Genomic DNA, 14,654 nt, shown 5'->3' with positions numbered 1-14,654 from the left:
TTGTCCTTTGAGGCCATGCCCACAGCATATGGAGGTTCCCAGGCTGGGGTGGAATCAGAGCTGTAGCTGCCGGCCTACACCTCAGCCACAGCAACGCAGGATCCAAGCTGTGTCTGCGACCTACACCGCAGCTCACAGCAACGCCGGATCCTTAACCCACTGATCGAGGCCTCATGGTTCCTAGTTGGATTCATTTCTACTGCGCCATGTCGGGAACTCCCGTGTGTAACTATTAATAGCCTCCTTTTTTACTTTCCAGTGTCTCAGAGTCTGAGTAATAAATTATAGTTATTCCAGGACTAAGCCATAAGAAGAGAGTTTAGTTTTAAGGAAGATCAACCCATTTTCTTCTGAGGCTCGAGAGAGAATAAAATCCTAGGTAAGTCTTAGCAGGTTTCTGACACCTTAAAACAGCCTATTTTGGTGAGGATGTTCGCTGCCTTCTGCGGGAGGCCAAGGCCGCCCGGGCCCTAGCCCCTGCAGTCTGGGTCAACACTGCTTTCCAGCGGGGGAGGCTGGAGCAACAGGAGGCAGCAGGTGTCTCTGAGGCTGGGGCCTCACACCAGCCTTTCTCTCTCCGGCCACACCTGGAGCCCCACCAAAGGTGGACCTGATGCAAAAGTTTCCATGTGGACAGAGAGTTCTAGTTTGTTTAAAAAGAAATCAGACAGCTTATTTTCTAACATGAAGCAACACTGAGCTTGCTTTTTTTGAGTGGAAAAGGATGAAAAAGAACCATTTGCCTTTCTTGTTCACTTTTCATAATTTCACCTTTGGATGTGTCCACCTGCCTTTCCTCAGCCAGATGGACCAGCGGGTCTTCCCAAGTGCTCAACAGGCCCATTGGCCTGAGATGGGTGATCCCATTTGCAAAAAGAGCAAGAAGGGGAAGTAAGAGCAGGAGCGCAGCACTTTACAAGAGCTGGCCCTGAGACTGCCTTTGGCTTCCAAGACCCAACCATGGACAACCCAATGGCAGCAGCTACAGTAAAGAAAGGGGATGACTCATTTAAGATAGTTTTTGCAAAACACCTCACATTTTACTCATGGTACAAAAGTACTTAGTAAGCGCCACATCAGTACAGAAAAGCACACAGCCTATATATAGCTCATCCTTTAAAACCAGAACCAAAAGTCAGTACAGATTCTTATTTTTACTTGAAAAATATTAGGTAAAAAACAAAAAACCCGTAAGGTACACACTGGGAACTGAACTAGCTATGGTCTGTCTTTCTAGAGATGTGACAACCATATTTTCTGGTCACTTAACATTCGAGCAAACATGGGACTAAATCAGAGTGCTAAATCCAAGCAGACAGGACCAGTAGCGCCGTCTGCTCTCTCCTATCCGTGCTGAGCCAGACCAGTGAACACCATCTTGGTAGGATTATTTTGAAAGCAAAAGGAAGTACGGAGCCCCCACCCCAACAGAGAAAACCTAAGGCGCTGATTTACACAGAAAGGGGTTTCAGCAAACCTGCACCCACACTAACATGCTCTAAGAAGCAGATACTTGGTAAACTAGCTCCAGCGTACAGTCGCTCGTGCCCAGGAAAGCAGCAACACGAACACGGGAAGCAGTTTGGCTTTCACAGCACTAATAGCTAAAAAGCACACAGCATATAATACTTTGATCTTGACGTGGGTAATCATGGAAGTTCCAAGATTATATCCACTAGGTTAGCCTGAGTATTCATCTATAAAAATATTTTTTTCAAAAACACAAACAAGAATTATACAAACAGTGGGCTAGCAGCACCAGCAGAAGACACTGATACGAAGACTGCAAATGACAGACCAGGAAGTGATTCTCACATGTAGCTTTTAGGTAAAAGACGTCTCTCTCTAAGTTGATTGCTACAGCCATCACAGACTAGCTGTGAGAGCAAGATTTTCAGAAATCTTGAGGCGGGCAGCTAGACTGAGTTACACTCCAGATAAATACTCCCAGTTAAAAACACCATTGGGGCTGCAGGACTGAAACTGACCCACATAAAAAGCTCTGAGCGCACAAAAAGCCTGGCAGGACATGTAGGGCCTGCTGGGCCAAAAGAGGGCTGGTGATGGCGGCTTCTTCCAACATAGACACATTGATGCGTATGCTGGGGAAGGGCCCCTGGGTGGAATGCTGGATGTGGGCTTGCTCCAGGAGCTGGACTCGGAAGCCCCCGAGAGCAGTTGTCTACATGGGAGTAACACCAGGGTTCCTGGAGACAAGAACGTGTCGAGGAAGGGTCCCATAGTTTTCCTCCTGACCCATCTGTGCTAATGAAGAGCTGGAGAACAGAATCGGTCTTTCCAAGATGTATTCTTCTGTCATCATTAGCCAAAGCCTCCCAGTCTATTGGGGTGGTGACTCCAGAAAGATCCCATTACCTGGAGGTGGTAGCTAGGGCCGCAGATTGTTCTGGGAAGCTGGCAGAGAAGATGATTTGCACAATGAAGTCACCACTAAACCGGTGCTCAAGTCCAGTCCCCGGCCTTCTTTTTCCTACAAGGAAAAGAAACAACTTTTTTTTTTTTTTTTCCTGGTCTTTTCTAGGGCTGCACCCACAGCATATGGAGGTTCCCAAGCTAGGGGTTGGATCGGAGCTGTAGCCACCGGCCTACACCAGAGCCACAGCCACGCCAGATCCGAGCCGAGTCTGCAACCTACACCACAGCTCACGGCAACACCAGATCCTTAACCTACTGAGCGAGGCCAGGGATCGAACCTGCAACCTCACGGTTCCTAGTCGGATTCGTTAATCACTGAGCCATGATGGGAACTCCAGAAACAACTTTAAGGGGCAAGAGATAGGACTTTCAGAACCCGCCTCTGGTACGGAGCAGAAGGTGCTCAGGGTGGGAGGGCCACCAGGGAGCACACAGGAAGGGCAAGAAGATGATTTTGCATTTTTGTTCAGCACTGGTCACTGTTAAAAAATGCACCTCTCTTCACTGAAAGACATTTCTCTTTCCTATAAATGGCCTGCGTTACAGGAAAGGGAAGGCAGCTAATTAGATCTGCTTTTTGGTTTTGTCCTTTTGATTATGTAGGGATCTTCTAAGGTACCTAGGACCCCTTTCACCAGAACCACGAGAATGTAATTCCTACTAAGGGTTCCGGGCTCCAGCCAGCAGAGGGCAGTAGCTGGCTCTGCAGACAGGCTGCTCCATGACCCGCTCACACCAGCCGGTCTTACACAGAGAAGCATGGGGGGTGGTTTGTGCTCGACAAGGTCTGCTTGGAACTTTCTACATGGTTCACTGTGGCTAAGCAGATAGGAGAAACTTACTGCTCGATAGTCCAGAAACATTTCCTTAAAAGCCAGAAAATCCGTAAACGTGAGCAGCATGTCGAAAATGTCACCAGCCACTTCATCCTTATGGTGCCTGCAAAAGAAAGGAGTGGATGCGTCACACAACGTATGACGACACAGGCTGTCTCTCCGAGATTTCCTTCAAAGGTCTGCAGGGCCTCCAGCCCAGGACCTAACCACTGAGTGCTCTAAAGCTTGATAGGCAGAGGGAGAGGGAGAGAGAGAAGGCTCTTATTTCAGAGTTGAGGAGGAGGGTAAGAAAAGGGCGAAGCAAAAGCAAGTTGAACTCACTGTAACGTTGTGGTGAAAGCCGCCATGTTAAACCCAGGAATCCGCTCCAGCAGCTGTTCTTCTATGTACTTTTCCACCAAAGAAATCTGTGGCAGAGGAGAGGATCTTGGCCACACCACACTTTAGGAAAACAACTTCTGTGCAGAAAGCCCGTCCATCCTCCAGCCCTTTGCCAACATTTCCTAAGAGCCTACTCTGTGTGCCTGGCACCCTGGCCCACCATGGGGGCGGTGGTTACACTGTTACAAGAAGGCTCCAAGGTGGGTGGGGACAGGGAGCTGCAGGGCTCCCCCGCCATGGCAGGAAGCGATGGGTGAAGTGAGGGAGGGCTTTTCTGCCTAGATAGGTGGCATCTGTGCCACAGAGAACATACAAAGAGCATACAGGCAGAGGCAGTCACAGTTCCTTATAAGCTGAGGCTTGGCTTAAGAAATCTTTGATTTAGCCATGCTTCTGTGTTAAGCAAAGAAAATGCTGGAGGCTCAAACCTCTCAGACAGCTGGGATCCTAACAGGAGGCTGCATGAGGCCCTGGCATAGTGCAAAGACCCAAGGATTAAGAGTTGAGGTGCCTGGGGGCGTAGGGGGATGTGCTTGGGTTGTGGGATGGAAATCCTGTGAAACTGGATTGTGATGATCATTATACAACTACAGATGTGATAAATTCATTTGAGTAATAAAAAAATTAAAAAAGTAATTTGCTATTGTATTAGCTGAAACACATGTTCATATCACAGAATACAAACAGAGAGATTATCTATTTTACAAATAAGTTTTTTCAATTAAAAAAAACTTCAATTACTTAGGTTAAAAAAAAAAAAAAAGAGTTGAGGTACCTGGGTTTTAGTCTTGGTTTTGACACCAATAGTAAGTCATCTTTTTTTTTTTTTTTTTTTTTTGCTTTTTAGGGTTGCACCCGAGCCACATGGAAGTTCCCAGCCTTGGGGTCCATCAGAGCTACAGCTGTCGGCCTACACCACAGCCACAGCAACGCAGGTTCCAAGTCGAGTCTTCAACCTACACCACAGCTCACAGCAATGCCGGATCCTTAACCCACTGAACAAGGCCAGGGATCAAGCCTGCATCCTCATGGATCCTAGTCAGGTTTGCTAACGGCTGAGCCACGAAGGAACTCCCAATAGTAAGTGATCCTGATCTTGGTTTTCACTTTTAACTCAGTCATACATCCCTGAGTGGATTACATAGTATGTGTGAGCCAAAAGGTCCAAAGTATGCAAATGCAAGATATGGTGACCCCACATACTATGACTGAATGGAGGATCATGACAAAGTCAAATATCTTTTAAAACAGAAGACAAAATCTTTAAATATTTGGAGAACAGCCCCAAGAACTGTGCAGAGGAGATGAAAACCAAACCAGATTTTAATTAAAATCCCTGGCAGGGTGCTGGTAGCAGATTTTAAAAGTTGAGCAAATTTCGGAACTCCTGTCATGGCGCAGTGGTTAATGAATCCGACAAGAAACCATGAGGTTGTGGGTTCGATCCCTGGCCTTGCTCAGTGGGTTAAGGATCTGGCGTTGCTGTGAGCTGTGGTGTAGGTTGCAGATGCGGCTCGGATCTGGCGTGGCTGTGGCTCTGGCGCAGGCTGGCAGCTACAGCTCCGATTTGACCCCTAGCCTGGGAACCTCCATATGCTGCAGAAACGGCCCTAGAAAAGGCAAAAAGACCAAAAAAAAAAAAAAAAAAGGTGAGTAAATTTCAACATCATTTGACCCTAAATCCGTATATTTTCAAGACATCCTAATTGTCAGTAAGGAAAACAGGTATGCACTTACATATTCGTTAAAAATGGGTGTGTAAATGAGCTTATTCTCTTCCGTGTCTTCAAACTCCTGGTAGTACTTGTCCATGAAATTCCTTTGTAATAACTGGAACTCATCATCTGAACCGCAATAAGAAAAATGTATTGTTTATTTATTTATTTTTGGTCTTTTTTAGGTCTGCACCGGAGACATATGGAGGTTCCCAGGCTAGGGATCTAATCGGAGCAACAGCCACTGGCCTACACCACCACAGCTCAGGGCAACGCTGGATCCGAGCTGCATCTGCAACCTACACCACAGCTCAGGGCAACGCTGGATCCTTAACCCAGTGAGCAAGGCCAGGGATCAAACCTGTGTCCTCGTGGATACTGGCCGGGTTGGTTAACCACTTGAGCCACGATGGGAACTCCAGAAAAATGTATTCTTTCAAAAGAGACTAAAAATCATTCTGAGTTATAAACAGGCAGAAATTAGATGTCAGCAGAGCTGCTTTCTCAATGGCCAGTCTCTGGGGAGGGGATGCCAATGGTGTTAACTGTGCGGTTTGGTGACACCGAGGACCTTCACATTGTTGTGCGAGCACCGTCACCATCCTCCAGTGCGTTTTACATAGAGCCATACAGGGTGGCTTGGGACTGCCTCCCATTCCTTTTCCACAAAGGAGTGAAACGGTTCTCTTAATTTAGCAGCAGCGATGGAAACCGTATAGTCATTAAATGGATGGGCTCTGACAGAGGCTAGACTGCCTTGGTTCAAATCCCACCTTGACCACTTACAGCTGTGTGACCTCGGGCACATGACCTAACTTCTCCAAGCCCTGGTTTCTTTGAATAGAAAATGAGGCTGATCAGAATACCTATCATATACGTTTACTAGGTGGAATGGAGATGGGAATTTACATAAAGAAATCAGTTCGGACCAGCACTTATTAGGGATTAGGGGATTTTAACAACGAAATAGATTATTATTTCTAAAAATAAGTGGAAAGCTTCACAAATGACCTAGACTTTGGGATAAATACCCTGGGCTTATAGAAAGCTCATTTTCCCACAGCACACAGGCTGCCCACATGGGCCAAAAGGACTCAAAGTACTCCTGAGCATGCCCCAGAAATCCTCAGACCCACACAGATCTTCACGCTTCAAAGGGAAACATCTGTACTTAGGAGTTAAGGGCATGAATCTTTATGGAACCCAAAGGTACTAAAACGTAGTGATTTTTCACTAAACAAGACTAAGCAGCAAAAAAACAAGTATTCTTTTCCTAATTCTCAGAAAATTTGAAGGTAACAGATAAAATTTTCTCAGGTTTTTCTCTCCCACATATTTGTCTTAGTTAGTGCCTGTTAGTGCTCACTACTTTAGTAGGACTTATAGATGCCAAGATGAATCCACAAATCAGAACCCAGTTAAATATGCAACCAAATGAAGTATGACCCGGATACGCGTGCTTTGGTATTACACTGTATTTTATGTCACAAAAATATCAAAACTCAAGACTGAAAAAACGAAATTGCTCTTTGAGGAGTTCCCGTCGTGGCGCAGTGGTTAACGAATCCGACTAGGAACCATGAGGTTTCGGGTTCGATCCCTGGCCTTGCTCAGTGGGTTAACGATCCGGCGTTGCCATGAGCTGTGGTGTAGGTTGCAGACGTTGCTCGGATCCCGTGTTGCTGTGGCTCTGGCGTAGGCCGGTGGCTGCAACTCCGATTCAACCCCTAGCCTGGGAACCTCCATATGCCGTGGGAGCGGCCCAAGAAATAGCAACAACAACAAAAAGACAAAAGACGAAATTGCTCTTTGAAATAAAGTAGGTTAATATTGTCTTTAGTTTCCAAGAGTCCTGTAAGTTCTAGGTGCCCCATTATCTGAATAAGTCCATTCCTGGGACTGAATCTATGATGGTTATTAGTTGTTTTAAGGCTCTATGCTTCCCAGATAAATCACAGTAAAGGCTTTTTTCATATTACAGTGTGCTTGCTACATGTAGCATATATGCAAGCTTGATGTTGTCTCTACTTTTGAAATTAACTCTCCATGAGTTCTCTTGTGGCACAGGGGGTTAAGGATGTGGTGTAGGTCCCAGCTGTGGCTGGGATTAAATCCCTGGCCTGGGAATTTCCACATGCCACCCGTGAGGCCAAAAAATAAAGAATAAAAAGCTAACTCTCCAAATGGAGTTCAATGTCCTTAAAAACAAGGTTCTAAATAAAGAGCACAAGTAAGGAAGCTTACCCATGATAATGTCCTCTAAATAGCCAACCACAGCATCAAATTCTGCATCAGAGGCGGAAGAGCTGAAAAACAGGCCTGGATTAGATGCTGTTTCAAATAATTTGTTTTTTGAAAAACGTATTATAGATAATTTTCAAACACGCACAAAAGAAAAAACAGCAAAGCAAACTTCCAGGCACCCAACTTTAAGAATTAAGAATGATTATTGTTTAATCTAGCAATTCCAAATAGAAGAAAACACACTTGACACATCTGTGAATGTAATGTCTCCATTTTCAGAAAATCTGGTACAGGGAGTTCCTGTTGTGGCTCAGTGGAAACGAACCCAACTAGTATCCATTCCATCCCTGGCCTCCCTCAGTGGGTTAAGGATCCAGAGTTGCCTTGAGCTGTGGTGTAGGTTGCAGACGCGGCTTGTATCCTACATTGCTGTGGCTGTTCCCTAGCCCGGAAACTTCCATATGCCACAGGTGCAGCCATAAAAAGCAAAAGCAAAAACAAAAACAAGAGGAAAGAAAAAAAAAGAAAATAGGAAACCTAGTACAACACAAGGAATTACCAAAAGAGACATAAGGAGCAAAAGCACGCACGGGACATCTTAAGGTTCCTATTTATTTCCTTTGGGTTCTACTCACCGCATCTTAGCTATCACCCCACACCTATCTGCTTGTGGGCTGGCGTAAACCTGGTGCGGTTAAGACACTGGCCAGGGAGGAGGCAATTAGATCGGGAGTTCTTGGGGGTGGTAGTGATGGAGGGTCCTCCGACCCGCGGTCGGGCCTCTGCAGCTCAAACTCGCCAGGTTTTGCTGACGACTAAGAACTGGAGGTGGGGGAGGGGAGGGGAGGATTGTGATAGATGCGTGGATCACCGCATGACACGGCCCTGCAAGCCGGTCCCTAAGGCCTGAATCCCGCCGTCGCCGCTGCGGCAGAATCAACCACTGAAACTGGGGCTGAGCCTTGAGGGTTCCCCTAACCCACCCCCACCGAGGATACCCGTTTCACAGCGCTGAGGCCGAGGCCAAGCGTCGGCAGCCCGGCCTCCAGTCTTCCCAGCCAGGCAGCGTCACTCACAAGGACAGCGCGAAGCTCTCTTCTTCTAGGGCGTCCATCGCCGCCGCCGCTGCAGCATCCACCACGAGGAGGAGAGCGGGCACGCCGGCCTCCTACCGCGCCCGCGACCCGGGCCCAGTCTCTGCTCCGCTCTGCAGAGCCCCAACAGTCATCAGGGAGGTCTCGACGGCGAGGCCGCGGTCGGCTCACGGCCCAGCCCGCTAGAGTCTGCGCGCAAGGCCCTGGTCTCGGGCTTCCCGGCTGTGGCCACGCGCCGGCCGGGCCTGCTCGTCCCGGCTGGCCTCTCTGCGTATCTAGCTGCTACAGCGGCGTCCTGGCGTCCGTTACTGCGCCCCGCCTCCAGTTACCATGGCCACCGCGACCCTTCCGCCGTCTTGCGGGTCCTGGCAGCCAATCACAGGCGCACGTTGCCCGACGTCAGGGGCGGGACAAAGATAGGGAGAGGAAGTGAGGGGAAGGAATGGGTGCTCGCGAAGGGAGGTGGCCCTCGGTGGGCAGGTAGGGGCCTCGCTGAGGTCTGCTCATGCTGACGAGATTAAATTTCACGTCGCCCCCATTTTGATAAGGGAGATATTGACGCCCAGAGAGAACCTAGATTTCCTCCTCACTTGCAATTTGGGAATGAGTTACAAGATTTGAGAAAGACGATTGAGTAGTTTCCGAGTTTTAAGAGCGTTGTAAATCGAAAATCTCTTGAGAGCCAATACCTTAGCGTTTGAGCCAGAAAATGTAGACTTTTGATTTGCGAGGCAGTTACTCCTTGTGGAAGGAAAGCCCCACCGCAAGAAGATGACTTGTAGTACACATCATAAATGTCATAGTCATATGATATCAAACATTATTTGGCGGTAACCTTATTTGGTTTCTTGGGTAACTAGGCAAGATAAAAGTTGACAGAACCACTTTGAGCCAACGCAGTCAGGTGACTTTGCTCCAGGAAAAGTCCCCTCCCAAACTGCCAAATTTTGCAAAAAAAAATACCCTAGACCTGATTTTTCTTGGCCAGCCTGAGTGAATTGACATCTTTGAATGGACATCAAATAGATACCAGTAGGATGTGGAACAAAAAGTTACCTTAACACAACTGTATCCAGGTTGAGATCAATTTTCAGAGGTACTACCTCTGCTCAGCAAGCACTAAGTAGAGGGCAGGCATCTAGAAAGATCTTCTGAACAACTGAGCAGAGTTCTGTTACGTCAAACACTGGTCAAGGCAACTCAGCAAATTTCCTCATTGTTTGCTTTCACTATAAACCACATGTACTTCTGCTGGACCAAATGAACTTGCCCACATGTTCTATTGCAAATACATGTAAGAGATCAGAGTGGAGGTGGAAACTTATCAGGTGTTCTGGTTATCTAATGTTGTTACAAGCCATCCAAAAACGTATTGGCTAAACAAAAAAAAAATCAATTATTTTGCTCGCTAATCTACAATTTGGAAAGGATGTGGTAGGGGCATCTAGTCTGTTCCACTTGGCATCAGTTGGGGCAGCTGGAAAGGGGCTAGAGAAGCCTCTTCCAAGAAGCTAACTCATTGGCTGGCAAGTTAGTATAGGTTGTGGCAACTCAGTTGTGGTTGTCAGCCAGAGGACTACAGGGTGGGGTGGGGTGGGTTGGGGGGCTGCCTCGGGCATGTTTGGGTTTTCTCGCCCTGTGGAGGCTAGGTCCAAGAGCAAATATTTCAAGAGACAGTGGAAATTGCCAGTTAACAAAAGGTCCAGGACTAGAAACAGGCACCTATCACTTCCACTGAATTCAACTGGTCAAACACAGAGCCCTCCCAGATTTAAGGGGAGATGACATAAACTTCATTTATAGAGGAGAGGAACGTCAAAGAATTTTGTGGCCCTCTTTAATCCATGTCACTGTCTTTGGCTCCAAGAACAAATGGGAATAAAGATAACAGGTACCCACTTACTCAGCCATGTGCCAGATACCATGCTAAACATTTAAAAACACATTTTCTCAGGAGTTCCCATTGTGGCTCAGTGGTAACAAACCCGGCTAGTTTCTATGAGGATTCAGGTTCCATCCCTGACCTTGCTCAGTGGGTTAAGGATCTGGTGTTGCTGTGGCTGTGGTGTTGGCCAGCAGCTGTAGCTCTGATTCGACCCCTAGCCTGGCAACTATGCTGCAGATGCAGCCCCCCTAAAAGAGAAAAAAACAAACAAAACCCATTGTCTCCTTGTAAAATATCTGAAACCCTATGAGGAAAAAAAAAAAAAACAACAAAACAAAACCCTATGAAGTGAGTACTATCTCCATTTTACAGATTAGGAAACCAAGGCTTAGAAGTACTTGCATAATGGTGATAAGTGGCATAGTGGGGTGAAACCTAGGTGGGCCCCCCTCCTAAGGGCTAACCATCATGCTATGTATAGTCCCAATACCTGAGTTGTAAGCAATACTCCTGGCAATTCTCTCCCACCCTGGAAAGTAGCCCTTAACCTGAGAGAGAGTATAATGGCTTAGAACCTTAGCAGCAGGCACAAATGCAAGTTGTGAAATCGTAGTCAAAAAAGGCAACAAATGTTTTATTTCATCAATGCAAATTACTATATTCACCACAAGCTAAAGAAGAGAACATTATATATATATATATATTTATATATATATTTTTGAATTTACAGAAGACTAAAGACATGGAAAAAAATCCAGCACCCCAACAAGTACGGCCAGGAAGGAAATCAGCTCTGGAATAGGACAGTTGAATGAACTACAAACAAGAAAGGGTGGGAAAGGAAGAAAAAAAAATGTGCATTGAATTTAAGACACTGTAAAACTCAGAAGACATATTTACTATTCAAGTATAAACTCAGTAAGGACTTGGCATAAATTGAAAGGCAGCTGTTGAGGTACACCATTATAAAATAAGTTCTATGAATTTACAATTCTACCTTCCAATTTTCTGGGAGAAAAAACCAAACTCTTGAAGGTCTTCACCAGAGACCCTGAGAGGGAATAACACTTTTGATGAAGACATAGTCAACAATCCATGATTGAATTTACTATTCGAAAACATGTATTTATTTTAAACAATAGGAATACGTGCTCTCAGACTGTCCTCTAAGAGTTTTTGAGACTATTAGTTAAGAGTTTCAAAGTATATTACTTCCAAAAACAATACTGATTAAAAAGAATTTTTTTAAACAAAAAACAAAAAATCCTGATTCAATGGTACCTTAAAAATACTCTAAATACCAAATTTTCTCCAGTCTAACATTGCAATTAATTTAAGAATTCCTCCTGCATTGTTAAAACAATTTTTCCTCACAAAATGTGGGTACTGAAATTGGATAGAAACACCATGAATGTGAAAATACCACCAACTCTCTGCAGTTAAAAAGAAAAAACAAAACAAAACTAGAATGTTCTTTGGAATCACTGAAATATCAAAAATTGGATTTTTTCTACAGTCTGTGCACCTTCTTTCAGGCCCTCTATGTTGCTTGCAGTACTGACCTGTGTCATTCTAGTCTTACAGCTTCAAGTCTTGCAGCGCAGTATCCATGCTTAACACGCCGTGGCTCTCTGACCAATGAGAAGTTACACTTAACCCAGAAATGTCGTCATTGACTTCTCCATAGTGACTTTTGCCCAAAGTAAAAACTTTAGAGTCTGAGACAAAACATCCTGTGTTAAGCAATCAAATGAACCCAACCTGGAGATTTCTGGTGTGGTTTCAGCACTCGGGGGTGGGGGTGGGCACTGTCTCCTACTGTTTTTCATGGAAGTACCACAGGCCTGGCTGTTGGCATTCAGCTTTCCTTGGCCTTAAAAGTGATTTCTCAGGGCTGGCAAGTTGGGTTAGATTCTAGGAGAATTTTGTCTTTGACAAACTACCATTTTTTAGCATAAAATCTGGCCATGGCTATAAGTTTCAATGTGCGTACAACTGATTAGAGATTTTTTTTTCTTTGTTTTTCTTTTCAACATTGGCTGGAATTGAGTAGAAATAAGTCCATGGTGCCTCTTCACGTGTGTCAAGAAATATGAGAAATCTGTCTGACTCTAGACACTATTTCTTTACGACACAATGGGCAGGTCTCCAGTTGCAAGGCACAATCCATGCACAGGTCACTGAGGAGAAAGACATAAATGCCAGTTAGGTCAATGCTTCAAAAGGTCAAACCGACAACCTGCTGACTCAACCTAAAATGTGAAGAGGGATGTTAACTGAAAGGGTAATAATCACACATGCTTAAAACATAAAGGCAACATAGAAACAACAAGTCTCGCTTCCATTTCGGATCCTCTGTCTTCCTCTTCTGAGGAATAAGTAAAAGTTCCTGTGCATTCTTCCAGAAAGTCTGTATGTACTCAGCATATTCATACAGATGTATATATGTAGGTAGAGATACAATGCTATTTTTTTCTCAGACAGCTGGCCGTCTATCCCAATATCATTTGCCGAAGAGTCCATCTTTCGCCACAGATTCTTTATCATGTGAAATTTTTACTTGAAATTAGTTCTGTTTCTCGGGTTCTATCTTGTTCCATTGTTGTGTCATTCTTTTCACATATTAGGACCAAACTATTAACTTTTTCTTTTTTTTTTTGCTTTTCAGGGCCACACCCATGGTATATGGAGGTTTCCCACAGCCACAGCAATGCGGGATCCGAGCCTACACCACAGCTCACGGCAGTGCTGGATTCTTAACCCACTGAGTGAGGCCAGGGATCGAACCGGCAACCTCATGGTACCTAGTCGGATTCGTTAACCACTGAGCCATGATGGGAACTCCCCCAAACTATTAACATTTAAAAAAATTGAAGTATAGTTGATTTACAATATTATATTAGTTTCAGGTGTACAACATAGTGTTTCATTACAGGTGATACTCCAGTCCGAGTTATTTATAAGATACTGGCTATATTCCCTGTGCTGTACAATATATCCTTGTGGCTTCTTTATTTTATACATAGTAGTTTGTACCTCTTAATCGCCTGCCCATCTTGTCTCTCCCCTCTCCGCACTGGGAACTACTAGTTTGTTCTCTATATCTTTAAGTCTGTCTATTTTGCTATATGCATTTGTTTATTTTTTTAGATTTCACACAGAAGTTAAACATATAGTACATGTCTTTCTTTGTGTGACTTATTTCACCAAGCATAATACCCTCCAGGTTCATACATGCTATTGTAAATTTAAAATTTATTTTAATATATTTTGAGATATGGCAGATAGGGTTGGTCTTCTCCATAACTCTTCTTTTTCAGAAATTTCTCGCCTTTGTAGCATAAACTTTTAAATTAGTATTTCCATTTCCATAAAAAAAAGTTGCTCTTTTTCAATGGACCAAATTAAACTTAAGAGTTTAGGGAAAACTGTCATCTTTACAACACTGAGAGATCTTCCTATCCAAGACCAGATCCAATTATTCAAGCCTTCTTTACATTCCCTGGTAGTTTAAAAGTTTTCTTCAGATAGGCGCCACATAGTTCTTGGCATATACTCTTAGGCTTTTTCGGGGGGAGGGGGGCTACTGTAAGAGGGATCTTCAGTTATGTGTTCTAATTAGTCACTATTTATACATACAAAAGCTATTTATCTTTTTGTAACCAACTAGCCATTCAGTTGGCATACGGATTCTCACAGGCTTTCAGTCTGTTCCGAGGTATCTAGGTATCTAATCTACCATCTCCAAATGATGATTTTGCGCCTTTTGGCAGTTTCAATCCCTTCTCTCTCTCTCTCTCTCTCTCTCTCTCTGTCTCATCTAAGTGCTTTAGCTTATACGATGAAAGTCACAGTGCTGACAACAGACATCCTTATCTTGTCCTCAGCGTCTCTTGGAATGATTCCAGTGTGTCACCATTAAAAAGATGTGTTTGGCTGAGATATATATGTCTTTTATATATTGTTAAGGAAGTATCTATCCATTCTTATTTTATACTGTCTTATTCCCTGCATCCATTTCTGTTTTGTAGTATTCCATCCATTTGGGGTAGACACTGAATTC

General features: G+C 44.7%; 2 protein-coding genes across 9 annotated transcripts in view; both read right to left on the bottom strand.

Annotated features, from left to right (window-relative positions):
- Positions 1-1,015: 1,015 nt before the first annotated feature.
- On the bottom strand, positions 1,016-9,016 carry ARL2BP (ADP ribosylation factor like GTPase 2 binding protein). Of its 6 annotated transcripts, none has more exons than XM_084959862.1 (6): positions 8,611-9,016; positions 7,613-7,674; positions 5,391-5,497; positions 3,594-3,679; positions 3,279-3,375; positions 1,016-2,510 (listed from the first exon to the last, which is right to left on the bottom strand). In XM_084959862.1, exons 2-6 carry the CDS (start codon positions 7,614-7,616, stop codon positions 2,373-2,375), a joined length of 432 nt encoding a protein of 143 aa, XP_084815988.1. In that variant the 5' UTR covers positions 7,617-7,674; positions 8,611-9,016; the 3' UTR covers positions 1,016-2,372. The 6 variants fall into 6 exon arrangements, with proteins under 6 accessions (XP_084815988.1, XP_013843975.1, XP_084815986.1 ...); XM_013988521.3 differs by having other exon boundaries at positions 1,016-2,491; XM_084959860.1 differs by having other exon boundaries at positions 8,689-9,016.
- Positions 9,017-11,204: 2,188 nt separating this feature from the next.
- RSPRY1 (ring finger and SPRY domain containing 1) overlaps positions 11,205-14,654 on the bottom strand; it is a 49,911-nt gene continuing 46,461 nt past the window's right edge. For all 3 annotated transcript variants that reach the window (XM_021093906.2, XM_084959817.1, XM_021093907.2), the window contains exon 15: positions 11,205-12,771. In XM_021093906.2, the coding sequence (XP_020949565.1) occupies positions 12,675-12,771 (97 nt within the window). In that variant the 3' untranslated portion in view covers positions 11,205-12,674. The remainder of the gene's footprint in view (positions 12,772-14,654) is intronic.

This window comes from Sus scrofa, chromosome 6 (genome assembly GCF_054392235.1).
Source record: "Sus scrofa isolate SSC_HxYL_T2T_F1_AM1 chromosome 6, Sscrofa_HxYL_maternal_Yorkshire_Landrace_v2.0, whole genome shotgun sequence".
Lineage (NCBI taxonomy): Eukaryota > Metazoa > Chordata > Mammalia > Artiodactyla > Suidae > Sus > Sus scrofa.
The sequence above is the reverse complement of the archived record's forward strand: the minus strand, read 5'-3'. Positions and strand labels throughout refer to the sequence as shown.